The 14,571-nt window shown below is 43.0% G+C and overlaps 1 protein-coding gene across 1 annotated transcript in view; it reads left to right on the forward strand.

Moving 5' to 3' along the window:
- The window catches only part of CCDC92B (coiled-coil domain containing 92B), a 22,860-nt gene that overhangs the window by 4,893 nt on the left and 3,396 nt on the right, over positions 1–14,571 (forward strand). Inside the window, exon 2 of the mRNA XM_069089624.1 lies at positions 4,307–4,354. Coding sequence (XP_068945725.1) covers positions 4,307–4,354 — 48 coding nt within the window. The remainder of the gene's footprint in view (positions 1–4,306; positions 4,355–14,571) is intronic.

The following is a 14,571-nucleotide window of genomic DNA, read 5'->3' on the forward strand; positions in this document are numbered from 1 at the left end:
CTCTCTCTCTGTCTCTCTCTCTCTCTGTCTCTCTCTCTCTCTCTCTGTCTCTCTCTCTCACTCTCTCTCTGTCTCTCACTCTCTCTGTCTCTCTCTCTCTCTGTCTCTCTCTCTCACTCTCTCTCTCTGTCTCTCTCTCTGTCTCTGTCTCGTCTCTGTCTGCCACAGACCTCTCAGTTTCTCGGCCTTTCATTTATCGATTAAAGAGGTAAAAATAACTCTGAGTGAGGCAGGGTCAGAAGCCCGCTCCCGAAGCAGCCTCCAGTCCCAGCCTGTTGGAAAGAGCTAGGGTGAGATCATCCCAGGGTGTGGGGAGCTGGGGGTGGGGAGAGGAAGACAGAAAAGGCAAAAGGGAGTATAGTAAAGATTAAAGAAGAAGAGCTGAGAGGAGAGGTGAGGGGAGGGATGGAGAATGGAGGGATCCAGGAGAGGAAGACCTTAGAGAACATGTTGCTATTCAGTTGTGTCCAATCTTTGTGACCCCATTTGGGGTTTTTTTGGCAGAGATACTGGAGGGGTTTGCCATTTCCTTCTCCAGATCACTTAAGTGAGGCAAACAGGGTGAAATGACTTGCCCAGAATCACACAGCTGATAAGTATCTAAGTCCAGATTTGAACTAAGGTCTTCCTGACTCTAGGCCTGGCACTCTACCCATTGCTCCACCAACTGGACTATTTCTACTAGACCCCCTTGCCTCCAAGATGGTCTGGTCCAGAGGTGGGGAACCCGAAGCCTGGAGGCCTCATGTTATTTGTTCAGTGAAGTTTGGATTCAGTCAAAGGGCTGCACTTGAGGACCTAGAGGGCCTCAAGGCCACAGGTTACCCATCCCTGGTCCAGTCCAATATACCCAATTAGTAGATGAGGTCACATCTGGAGAAGTAAAAGGTCTTGTCCAAGTGAACTGAACCAGGGCCCTTATAGACACTGATGAAGGGGGAAAGGTAATCATTGAGCCCTGGAGGAGGATGGGAAGGGATAAGTGAAGATGCCAGGCCTGGCCTATAGACATCACTTCCCACCACCCCATCTCCAGCCTCCGGGCTCCACAGTGCATGGCTTAGCCCCTCTGCTCCATAGTCTGGTCCCTGAGCTCTGCTCAGTTAAGTAGAGAGACAACTTCTAAGGTATCCAAGACCCAAGGGTCCCTCATCTGGGACTAGGCCTCCCACAAGCAAAGAGCTGTGGAGAGCATCCCAAGTGGTTACTAGGGTTCAGCTGGAGGTTACACCTGAGCCAAAGTTTAAAGAATCTCAAACATCTCCTAGCTACTTTCAAGCCCCCTTCCCCCTCCCACCTTGCCCCATGGAATAGGGGACAAAGCAACCTCCCTAGATTTCATTGAAATGTTAGAACTGGAATGGTCTGGAACAAACACCTAAACCAAAGCCTTCTCTTTACTAGACAAGTGCAACAGCAACCACACTGGCATACCCAGGATGGCTGCTAGCATGGGTTCTTAGATCTGCTTTACTAGGAAAAATAACTGTTCAAGGGATCAACAATCTTTTTTAATTACATTCATTAGTTCAGGGAAAAAATCAGAACCCTGAACTTCAGAGAAAATCCAAACAAAAAAATAGAGAAAATACAAGCAGAGAAATAAAAACTAACAGACAGAGCTTCTAACTGTCTGAGAAGTTAGCACAAATCAACAGACAAATCCAACTCTCTGATCAAGGCAATACATACATAGTTACCAGAGATAGAAGCACCAACATGTGGGTTTTTCAAAGCTGGGGGTCTCCTTAATGGCCACCCAGAGTCCCATCTGGTCAAATAACAAAAACACTCTTCCAATGAGTGAGCCCCAAAGCAAAATGCTAACCTCAGAGTATATGGACCCTTTTTAGAGCTGGAGAGCAGCACAACCCTCAAGACTCCATGCCTAATTAGAAATTAACAAAAGGTGTGAAAGCCTTCCTACAAGCAAGCCTCCCCTAAGCAAATTTCCCTTAATAGGCTCCACCTGAGGCCTATTAATGGAGGGGAAGATCTTATATCCCATTAAAATTATAGCAAGTCACCTCTATATAGCTGGTGATCCCATTTTTCCTCTTATTCCAATCCTGGCTGTTTCTACAATGAGGCAGGTTTGTGCCAAGGCAGAAGAAGGGTGCCTTACATGTAGACTAGTAGCAGGGTATTATATTATATAACCAGAGAAAATTCATTTTCTCTGGAAGTGAGGGCAGGATTCTGTGAGCTGGCTAGAGTTTGGGTAGCCAGCTTATCACTGCCTCATTCTGGGTGGAAAGAGTAGACCCCTCCCCCAGAGGCACAAAAGATTCCATCAGCCTGACTCCCCTCCTCTACCATTCCCTAGGCAAATCTCAGTGGATAGGGGCTATGTTTATGCTGTTACCAACCTCCCTTGTCCCTGCTTTCCTCCCCCTCCCCACACTCATTGACTAGAACCAGACTGAACCAGGGAAACAGCAGAGGGGGGAGGGAAGCTCACATCATTCTCTAGCCCCTAACATCCCTTCACCCTTTACACCCACCAGCAATTGGGGATTTTTTCCTTGTTTTTCCTTGCAAGCCTCCTCCCTGCATCCTCAATCTTAACTCTTCCCAGAAGCTCCCAAAGGCAAATGTAATACAGTAAATAATCACATTCAGTCCCCCTCCCTTCAATAATTAGGAGAAAGCAAAGGGACACCTTTGGGGCACTGGATTTAGGAGATTCAGGAATAGGAGAATGGAAGAGGAGCAGAAATGGATGGGTCTACTGGTAAGGTTACAAGTATGGTTCTCTCTCCTTCTCCACACTTACACGATGAAACCCAACCACCTCTTCATCTCTGAGTTATTTACCAGTTTTTTTAAAAAGACAATCAGGATTAAGTGATTTGCCCAGCATGACTCAACTAGTAAGTGTCTGAGGCTAAATTTGAACTCAGATCCTCCTGACTCCAAGGTCAGTGCTCTATCCACTTCACCACCTAGCTGTTCCATTCGTGATTGCAGAGGCAGCTAGGTGGTACAAAGAATAGTGGGGAAAACCTAAGTGTAAAATACATACTAGTTATGTGACTCTGGACAAGTCACTTAACCTCTGTTTACCTGAATTTCCTCATCTGTAAAATGGGTTGATGAGAAGATAAAATGAAATGTTTCCAAAGCACTTTGTCTAAATCTTTCCTTGGCTCCTTAGCACTTTTCTCCCTTCTTCACAACTGTTTGTATACACAGCTCATTCCTTCTTTTAGACTGTAAGTTCCTAAAAAGCAGTCCTTTTTTGTCTTTACATTGCTCCAATGATTGGGATTCCTCCATAACTTGAGGTCCCCAGCTCATCACAGCAAGGAGTGGGGAGGTAATATAGTATGGTGGCAAGAATGCTGTCCCTGTAGTCAGAAGCTATGAGTTCAAATTCACCTTTAGCATCTTATTACCCAAGTGACCTTGAACAAGATCCTTAGAAGGACTCTAGGGCCTGTTTCTTTCCCTGAAAAAGTGAAGGGATTGGACTAGATGACCTCTGACATTCTTTCTAGTCTAAATTTAAGATCTTTTGACATCCCAATTCTGTTACATGCAACCTGTGTGCCACTGGGCAAGTCATGTCAACTTCCTTGGCCTCCGCTCCATAAAATCAGATTTTACAGATTGATCAGACTAAATGATCCCTGAGGTCCATTCCAACTCTAAACCTAGGGCCTAGAATACAGTAAAATCAGAGCTTTCTGGAAAACATACTGAAAAGGTAGCTGTAGACTGCCTCATTTTTTATTTCTTGACTTCTTTCTTTTCTTCTTTCTTTCCTTTCTCCCTTCATTCTTTCCTTCTCCTCTTCCTCCATTTCTGCATCTCTCCCTCCTTCCTTCTTGCCTTCTTGCCTTTTTTCCTCCCTTCCTCCCCTTTTCTTCCTTCCTTCCTTCCTTCTCAGAGAGGAAGGGGAGGATAGGATTAACCTATCACCGAAGCCTGACCCTTTGCTTTTCAGTTGAGTGATCTCAGTAGGAAGTGTTCCCTACAATCCAGAATTAAAATCCTTCTCAAACCCTAGGTATCCTCAGGATGCCTTTGTATACTGTACCCCAACCACACACTGTGATTCTCACAGTCCAACAATCTCTCCACCAGGTGGCGTTGGCTTTCCAGGTATGACTAAATCCCTTATGAGTACCTTGAGGGGCTGGGGGACCCTTACAGGCTAAGCTCAGACATAGGTACCTATCTTACCTTTTTGCCTCCTTCTCTCAGTGGGGCTAATCCCCACTCCTGGGGATTGTGATGTGACAATTCTCACATACATACATAAATACATAATAACTTCCCTTTCTTTCTTCTTTCCCCCCAGAACTGACCCGGGACCTGGAAACCAAAGAGTCACAGTCAGACCAGCAAGGTAAGATGGCAGTCCCTAAGAAGATAGCAAATGGGGTGGGGAGAAATAAAGATTCCATCAAATCATTCATTCAACAAACATTTGTTAAGAACCTGCTACGTGCTAGACTCTATGCAATGCACTGGGGATAGATAGGAAGACAAAAGTGAAATGGTTCTCACACTCCAGAAGCTAGCCTTCTGTTGGGGAGAGAGCATGTATGTGAGTATAGACCATATAGGTTCAGAATAAATTGAAGGCAAGTTCAAGGGGAGCCACTTTGCTGAGGGGGGGTGGGAAGAATAGCATTAGTGGGTAAGGGATTCAAGAAAATCCTCATAAATAAAGTGGCCTTTGCATTGAGTTTTGAAAGAAAATGAGAATTTTCAGAGACAGTAGTGAGGAGATAATGTAGTCCAGAATAGATCATGGAGAGTACAACCTTACAGAGGTGGGAAACAGAAAAAAAAAAAAAAACAAGAAAGTATATAAAGGGTAATAAGATATGATGAACTTGGGAAGGTATCCTGGAAGCAAAATGTAAAGAGTTTTCAATAGCAAACAGGAGTATGTATTTGAAACTAGAGGCAGTCTACAGTTTAGGAATTTCACTTTGGCAACTGTGTGGAGAATGGAGCATAAAGATGGGGAAACTATCTAAGAAGCTGCTTTGTTGTTCATGTTTCAGTCATGCCCCACTCTCCATGACCCCATTTGGTGTTTTCCTTGACAAAAATACTGGAGTGGCTTTGCCATTTCCTTCTCCAACTCATTTGACAGATGAAGAAACTGAAGCAAATGGGGTGAAGTGACTTGCCCAGGGTCACCCAGCTAGTAAATGTTTGAGGTCAGATTTGAACTCATGTCCTCCTGACTCCAGACCCAGCACTCTATCCGCTGTGCCACCTAACTGCTAAAGAAGCTACTGTAGCAATCCAAATGAGAGGTGATGAGGCCCTGAACGAAGGTGGTGACTGTGAGTGGAAAGAAAGAGATGGGTATGAGAAATGCCATGGAGATACAATCCAGATTACTTAGAACTGATTGGATAAATGTTTTGAACCTGGGTGGTTAGAAACATGGTAGTGCCCTCAATAGAAATAAGGAAGTCCGAAGAGGAGTGGATTGAGTTGGAGGGAGAGGGGAAGATAATGACATTAAGTTTGAGATGTACATATTAGGGATGTCCAATAAGCAATTGGTAATGTGGGAACTCAGGAAAAAGACCCAGGTTGGATATAAAGAGCTGGGTACATTTTTGTAGAGGCAATAGTTGAACCCATGAGAACTAATGGGGTCACCAAGAAAGAGAATGTAGAAAGAGAAGAGAGCCCAGGGTAGAACCTCGGGGGATACCAAGCTATACTCTAACACCCCTTTAGAGAAGTCATACCTGCCACCATCTCCTCTACTGACTTGGGAGAGGAGACAAGTCACAGTCTACCTGGAAGAAGGGAGGATCTGCCACACCCAGTCCTGTCTAGCACCTTTCCTGCCTATCTCTTTCAAAATTCCCATTAGAAAGTTCCTAATGTTTTGAGGCATCAAATATCATATAGGGCAGGAACAAGCAATCAAGTGAATATAAGAATGTTTTTTTTCCTCCAGGTGTTTTGGCATCTGGCAAATAATCTGAATGGAAGGGGGCTAGGAAAGCAGAGAGGGGGAATTATCTGGGATTTCCTTTACCATATTTGGTTCCTCAGGTGGTAGGGAATTCATTTGTTGGCCAAAACTTATTCTTTAGAAATCTGGCCAAACAGAAATCCAACCTAATGAAACTGGTTTGTTTGTTTGTTTAAATGTGTTTATTTTTAGTTCACAGCATTCAGACAAGCTTTTGAGTTTTAAATTCTCTCCCTCCCTCCCAACCCCTTTCCCTAAGACAGAGTGCAATCTGATATAGGCTCTACATACATATTCACATTAAACATATTTTCACATTACTCATGTTACAAAGAATTATAGCCAACAGAATGAACCACGAGAAAGAAGAAACAAAACAAAACAAAAGAGAGCAGATGGCATGCTTCAATTTACGTTCAGACTGCCATAATTCTTTTTCTGGATGTGGATAGCATTTTCTATCATGAGCCTTTTGGAGTTGTCTTAGAACCTCGCATTGCTAAGAAGAACCAAGTCGATCAAAGTTAGTCATCGAACAATGTGGCTGTAATTGAGTACAATGTTCTCCTGGTTCTGCTCCCCTCACTCAGCATTAGTTTAGATAAGTCTCTCCAGGTTTTTCTGAAGCCTGCCTAATCATCATTTCTTACAGCACAATAGTGTTCCATTGCATTCATCTATCACAATTTACTCAGCCATTCCCCAATTAATGGGCATCCCTTTGATTTCCAGTTCTTGATCACAACAAAAAGAGCTGCTATAAGTATTTTTGGACATGTGGGTCCTTTTCCCATTTGTATGATCTCTTTGGGACACAGCTCTAGAAGTGGTATTACAGGGTCAAAGGGTATGTACATTGTTATAACCCTCTGTGCCTAGTTCCAGATTGCTCTCCAGAATGGCTAGATCATTTCACAACTTCACCAACAATGCATTAGTGTTCCAATTTTCCCACATCTTCTCCAGCATTTATAATTTTCTTGTTTTGTCATGTTAGCCAATCTGACAGGTGTGATGTGGCACCTAAGAATTGTTTTGATTTGCATTTCTCTAATCAATCGTTATTTACAGCATTTTTTCAGATGACTATAGAAATCATTAATTTCTTCCTCCGAAAATTGCCCGTTCATATCCTTTGACCGTTTATCAATTGGGAAATGACTTGTGTTCTTATACATTTGACTCAGTTCTCTATGTATTTTAGAAATGAGGCCTTTACTAGAAATACTGGTTGTAAAAATTCTTTCCCAGTTTTCTGCTTCTCTCCCAATCTTGGTTGCACTGACTTGAAACTGGTTTTATTGCTAAAATATTCTCAGTTTACAAAAGGATTCCCAGAGAAGTCACTCTTCCGTAAAACTTGAGGCATAGAAGTCATTGTTTATAAACTAGGTATTTAACTGCCCAACGAGAAACCTTGGGGTTGAGAGTAGATTTACATTACAAAAATTATGGGAGGAAAGGTCTGAGGTTCCTTGAAACTTGGCTTCCCAGGTTTACTGATCTTTATCTGTAGGCTGGGATTCTAAATTTCTTCCCCAGAAAAACTAGAGGTTGGGAGAAGAAACCCCCATTGAGTAGAGATAGGGACTGAATGGGCAATCCCTTTGATTTGTCATTGCTCAGACTTTTCCATAATGTCTGACTCTTCCTGACCCTATTTAAGGTTTTCTTGGCAAAGATTCTGGAATGATTTGCCATTCCCTTCTCCAGCTCATTTTACAGATAAGGAAATTGAGGCAGACAGGGCAAAGCAACTTGCCTAAGGTCACACAGCTAGCAAGTGTCTGAGGACAGCTTTGAACTCACAAAAATGACTGAAAGTCATGCCTGAACAACAAACTGGGTAGGGATAGGGACCGAACATTTGACTCACGGAAATCCTAGATGAAGAAACTCCTTCTGTCAAAGCAAGCGACACCTTTCCTGTGACTTTTTATCTTAGAGAGAGCACTGAGAAGTTAAGTCATGTATCCAGTATCACACAGCCAGGAAATTGGAGGCAGGTCAGCATTGATTAAGAGCCTACTGTGTGCCAGGCACTGTACTACACTAAGTGGAGAATGTGAAGCTCCAACATCATCATCAAGAGTCAGGAGGATATGGGTTCAAGTCTTACCTCTGATACAAAATAGTTGGGCACTTTTTTTTTGCTTTTTGGAGGGGCAATTGGGGTTAAGTGACTTGCCCAAGATTACATGACTAGTAAGTGTTAAGTGTCTGAGGCTAGATTTGAACTCAGGTCCTCCTGATTCCAGGGCCTGTGCCACCTAGCCACCCCCAAGCTGGGCACCTTCACTCCAAGCTACTCTAATACTAGGAGTTACAGGGGTTTCCAGTCTGTCTCAACAAAAGGAAGACCAGAACAAGAAAATAAGGGATATTCCCATAGTGCCTTAAGGTTTGGGAAGTGGTTGACTTCTATCCCCTTGTCTAAGCCTCACAGGACAGCCTTGTGAGGTAGATGATGCAGGTGTTATATCCATTTTATAGATGGGCACAGAGAGGTTAAGCCAGAGACCCAAGGTCACACTGCTATTAAGTATCAGAGTCTAGAAGTATATGCTCCCTATATGCATTGACAGAACATGTGTCTAAGGAATGAGAGGTGTAAGGGTGAAAGGGCATAAGGTGGAGAAAGATGTATTGGGACAGGAAGGGATGTGGGGAACTCAGAGCCAGAAGTCTGACCACATTCACGGGGTCCCCTATCCTGTCACCCCCTCTTTCCTAATTCCATGAGATGCTCCATCATGCTTGTCATACATTTAGCCTAGGGCATCTGAGGGTAAGAGCTTCTGACTGCTTCTCCCAGACTGTTACCTTGGGAAAACCCCAAACAACCTTCCCTCCTCTCCCTCCATTCATCCATCTCCTTCATTCACACCCTTCCCCCACTCCCTAATCAGAAAGTTTAATCGAATCAACTCTGACAACCCTTCAGGGAGTGACTAGAACTATGGGTCCCACCTACTAACCCTATCACTTTCTAACCCTTACCCTCCTTCAAATGTTAAGCCCCTTCAGGGCAGGATCTGTTTCTGGTTTTTAATTTGTATCCCCAGAGTTTACCTCCAAATCTGGTGGAAATTGTTGTACAGTAAGTCACTCAATAAATGCTTTATTATTCATCCATTCCTCCTCCAAGTCCTCATTGTCCTAGGGGTTGAGGAAGAAAGAAATGGGGACTCTAGACTCTTAGGTTTGGAACTGCTATGAGATGGAGAGAGAGAGAGAGAGAGAGAGAGAGAGAGAGAGAGAGAGAGAGAGATGTTCAGTCATTTTTTCAGTCATGTCTGACTCTGCATGACCCCATTTGGAATATTCTTGGCAAAGATCCTGGAGTGGTTTGCCATTTCCTTCCCCAGCTCATTTTACAGTTGAGGAAACTGAGGCAAACAGTGACTTGCTCTGGGTCACACAACTAATAAGTGTTTAAGGCTAGATTTGAACTCATGGAGATGAGTCTTCCTGATTCCAAGCCCAGTGCTCTGTACATTATAGCCCCACCTAGTTGTCCCAGATAAGTAGAGCATTTATTAAAGTCCTGCTGTTTGCCTAGCACTGTATTAAACACAAAATACAGGAAAATAAGTCACTGACCTCTAATAAAAGACTACACACAAAGGAGTGCTGGAAAAGGGGGGTGTACTTGGAGAGACCCCAGGGAAGTGGTGTGGTTGTTTGGGTCCATGAAAACTCCCCTATCAGAGTCAGGAGTCCAAAGGTAGAGTCTAAGGCAGTGAGAACAATACAATGTTAAAATAACTGCCCCCAGCAGGCCAAGGCAGCAGCCCCCGGCAGGGTAGGAGTGTATGTGTGGCATCTTCTCACATTCTGTCACTCTCTAGAGACACCCCCAGATCCCTGTCTCTAAAATAGTCTTAGCTGGAGAACGTAACAGGTGAGAACAGGGACACGCCCATCCTTTGTTCCAACTAGCTCCCAATTCATCCTGGAGGGCTAAAGGGGCCACGTGGATGGGGCCATGTGGGGAAATCAATCTATCAACCCATAGGTGGCACAGTGGATAGAGCTCAGACACTTACTGGCTTTGTGACCCTGGGAGAACAGCTTAACCTGTTTGCCTCAGTTTTCTCATCTGTGAAACGGGGATATTAATAACATCTAGGGGCAGCTAGAGCACTGGGCCTGGAGTCAGGAAGACTCATCTTCATAAGTTCAAATCCTGCCTCAGACACTTTCTTTTTTTGTTTGTTTGTTCTTTGGAGGGGGGAAGGAGGGCAATTGAGGCTAAGTGACTTGCCAAAGGTCATTGCTAGTGTTAAGTGTCTGAGGCCTATATTTGAACTCCAGTCCTCCAGACTCCAGGGCTGGTTCTCTAGCTGCCCCTCACCTCAGACACTTTCTATGTGACCCTGGGCAAGTCACTTAACTCTATTTGCCTCAGTTTCCTCATCTGTAAAATGAGCTGGAGAAGGAAATGGAAAGCCATTCCAGTATCTGTACCAAGAAAACCCCAAAAGGAGTCATGGAAAATAGGACATGATTGAAAAGACTGAATCACAACAACAGTACCTATCTCCCAGGGTTAGGATCAAATGAGTTAATAACTGTAAAGCCCTTAGCATAATGCCTGGGGCATAGTAAGCAGTATTATGTTTGCTCTTATTATTAAAATAGATATCTATAAATAATATTTATGTTAGATTTATGCCAACAGTCTTTGCTGGGTGCTATGGTCTGTACTAGGAAGTAGGAGATAAGACTTTGCATTCAAAGAAAGGGCTTAGTTAAGCTGAGGAACAAATGACAGACTTGCAACAAGGAGAGAATAATTAAGGGGAGGAAGGGACATAAAGGAAAGAACTTGGAGCTGAGAGTTGTGAGACTTGCTCCCTAATAGGGCTCTTTGTTTTGTTTTGTTTTAACTTATTAATTTATTAACTGTATGACCAAATATGTCCTTCAACTTCTCAGAGTCTCAGCTCCCTCATCCAAAAAATAAGTAAGCCCCTTCCAGCTCTAGCTGAACAGTCAAGAGACTGTCTCCTCCATTTCAGACCTTTATTACTCACGACCTTCAATGGTTCCCCATTGCTGATTAAATAAAGTCCAAAGTCCTCGTGCCGATCTTCAAAAACTTCTGTGACCTTGCCCCAGTCAAGCCTTTCCTGGTCCCCTCTAGCCCTCCACTGTGTACCTTCCCTCTAAGAACATCTGCACTCGGATCTTGTACATAACTAGCTTTTTATATGTCATCTCCTCATTAAAATTCCAGCTCCTGGGAAGCAGGGAACTGGTTTAGTTTTGGGTTTTTCTGCCTCTTGTTGTATCCTCCTCCCTCAACACAATGCCTGATACATAGTAAGTGATGATGTTTGCTGAGTGAGTTGACTTACCACCTTTCAATCTTTTTCTGCTACTACAAGTGATTTGATACAGTGAAAAGAGTTATCTTTTTTTTCTTTCGCAAACATTAAGTTCTATAAAACTGGGAGTTCCTATTTATTCAAGATCCTCAGGGCTTTATCTACACCAAAGCATTTGGAGGATACCGTCCCATATCCAAGGCCCCAGCTGTATGTTTAGTTACTTTAAAAGTATAGAGGAAGAATTCAGTTATATTTGCTCCAATTTCCCAAGCAGCAGCAAATGTGCTTTATCCTCAAATTGCTGCCTGGAACCTTCGCCTTGTATCAAATCTATGAAAGGGGCTCACAGAATGCTGGACCTGGAGTCAGGAAAACCTGAGTTCAAATACAGCCTTAGACACTTACTAGCTGTGTGACCCTGGGTAGGTCAGTTAACCTCTTTTTGCCTCAGTTTCCTCATCTGGAAAATGAAGATAATAATAGCACCTATTTCCCAGGGTTGTTGTAAGGATCAAATGAGATAATCATTGTAAAGTTTAGTACAGTGACTGGCACATAGTAGGTGCCATGTAAATGTTAGGTACGATGATGAGATGATGGTGAAGTGAAGAAGGGTCTGTTCCTTTGTCCCCTATCACTGGCTGTCTAAATTGTTGGTTGGATCAGGCTGGCCAGCCTGCTCTATAATAACCAATTTAAAACCATTTCTGGCTGCCATGATGCTGATCCTTAGGTCAAACTGTTAGAGCAATGAGTGGAAAGAAAGCAGTAGTGGAATAGTCAGTCCCCTTCCTTCTATGTTTTTTCTGAACCTAATAACCATTTCTAGAGTTGGCCTCCTTAACACAGGTTTCCTGCCTATGGAAGCATGTGTATTCTGGTCAAAATGAACAAGGTCCACTAACCCAAGAACACTTTGTACTTTTCTGTGGCTTTGCTCATTACAATTCCCTCATTTTAAAATTGGGAAACTGAGACCCAGGAATGTTAGTGACTCGCCCAAGGTCACGAAGGTGGTAAGCAGAGTGCTTCCATCATAACCACATTGGCCCCTTCATGATCTGCCATAGTCCCTCCCTTCTGTCCTCTACAAGTCCTAATTCAAATATCACCCCCAGCTCTAATCCCACCCACCCCCACCATGGGAAACAACCCCGCCAGAAGCTCCTTATACTGAAGAAATGTCCAACTAAAACACACACATACACACACACACACACAAACACACAACCATGGTGATACTTGCAATACCTATCTTGTAGGGTTGTTTCTGAAAATTGATTCAGAAGTGTTGTATTATTATTATTAATGAAATAATAATATTAGCTAGAATTTATAAAGCAGCTGTAAGGTTTGCAAAGCACTTTACAATAACTCAGTAAGGTAAATTGGATTATTATCTGCACTTTACAGATAAGGAAACTGTGGCTTGGAGAGAGGTTAAGTGACTTCCCCAGGGGCATACAGCTAGTGCCTGAGGCATAATGTCAGAATTATCAGTAGATTCTTTTCTTGGAACAGTTGAAACTCTTCCAAGCTTTTGACAGGGAGACTTGTTTTGAATCCTGACTCTGTGGCTTCTAGGTGGTATAGTGGATAGAGAGGCTGGACCTGGAGTCAGGAGGACCTGCTTTTTCAAATTCCAAAACTAAGAGAGATTGGGTGGTGACTTGCTTAGTGTCAGAGCTGAACTCATATCTCCCAGACTCCAAAGTCAGTGGTCTTTCTGCTAATCACATGGATTATTTGGAAGGAAGGAGACAGTGCCTCCCATACTCACCTCATGAGGGTACCCACATCAAAGGGAATGTGGAAGTATAGCTATTGTCCCGAGGGAAGGGGAAAGTTAAGAGAGAACTGGGAGATATTATGTGGGAGAAAGGGATTAGTGGGAAGGGAGTGCCTGGTGTTCTGTTGATTTAAACAAATTAATGATCCATTTATTATTGTTGCTGTTGTAATAAAAATAGGCATCTATAAATCTTCTTAAGGGGAACAAAGCTATTCATTCTCTCATCATAGTCAGAAGCAGGAGGGGAGGGGAGAGAGCAATGTGCTGGGCTCTGAGGGAGATACAAAGTTGGGACACAGACCTTACACTGTAGTCAGGGGATGACAGCTTCATTCACAATTATAATATACAACCATATATAATAAATGCATCAGAGAAGTAAAAAAAAGTGCAGTGTGAAGTCTGGGGGAGGAAGGGGTCAGTAGTTGGGATAATCTAGGAAGGCTTCCTGGAAGAGGTGGCAATTGAGTTAGGCTTTAAAGGATGGACAGGAATTGTATAAGTGAAGGGAAGGAGGGAGAATATTCCAGTCCTAGGGTTGTCCTTGAGGGCAGAGGCATTTCTACTTTTTGTCTTTATATCCCTAATGCCCGACTCAGTTTCTTGCATACAGTATGGAATCAATAAATGTTTGTTGAATCGAATTAATAGGGTACATTTAATTAAATAACATCTGTAAAGCTTTTTGCAAACCTCAAAGTGGTTATATAAATGCTAGCTATTGTTGTTATTTTTATTAACCTAATTGTGGCACCTGGATGCAGCAAAAAAGATTTGAAACCAGTGGACATAGATTTAAAACAAGGCTCTTCCACTTAACTTCTTTCTGTGCCTCAGTTTCCTCTTCTGTAAAAACAGGGTTGGATTCAATGATCTCAAAGGTGTCTTTCAGTTCAGCATTGATGATGTAGTGGCCTACAGATGAATCTGTGTTCTCATGGTTTTGCCAGCTGAACACAAGCTCAGGCAGGTCTCACCAACTTGGAAAGGCTTAATGGACAGGGAATAGAAGGCATGTTGTGTGAGGACTGGCCTGGTTAAATTCTGAAAAGCTCAGCACCAGCTTGATAAATTTTTCAGCCCCAGGAACTCTGTAAGGTTATTCTCTTGGTATAGAAGGACTGGGAGAGAGCAGCCAAATGGAAGAAATGATTGGTCTTTGAAATATTGGATTAAGTACTGATCTAACTGCTAGATAAGAAGTAATTCTTACAACACCCAGTGTATTTTCCACTGGAAAATCAAATAATTCCTCAGAAAAAGGAGGGAGGGAAGGAAGGAAAAGAGGAAGGGGGGCAGGGAGGAGGGAAAGAAAGAAGAGAATCACAGGCTCTTATATCTAACATGAGAAGAAAGGAAGGGAAAAGAAAGGAAATGGAAGGAAATTAAAGGAAAGAAAGAAAGAAAGAAAGAAAGAAAGGAAGGAAGGAAGGAAGGAAGAAAGAAAGAAAGAAAGAAAGAAAGAAAGAAAGAAAGAAAGAAAG

The sequence above is a fragment of the Petaurus breviceps genome, unplaced genomic scaffold (assembly GCF_028583685.1).
Source record: "Petaurus breviceps papuanus isolate PSGF00001 unplaced genomic scaffold, PetGlider_PUasm1.0 186, whole genome shotgun sequence".
Lineage (NCBI taxonomy): Eukaryota > Metazoa > Chordata > Mammalia > Diprotodontia > Petauridae > Petaurus > Petaurus breviceps.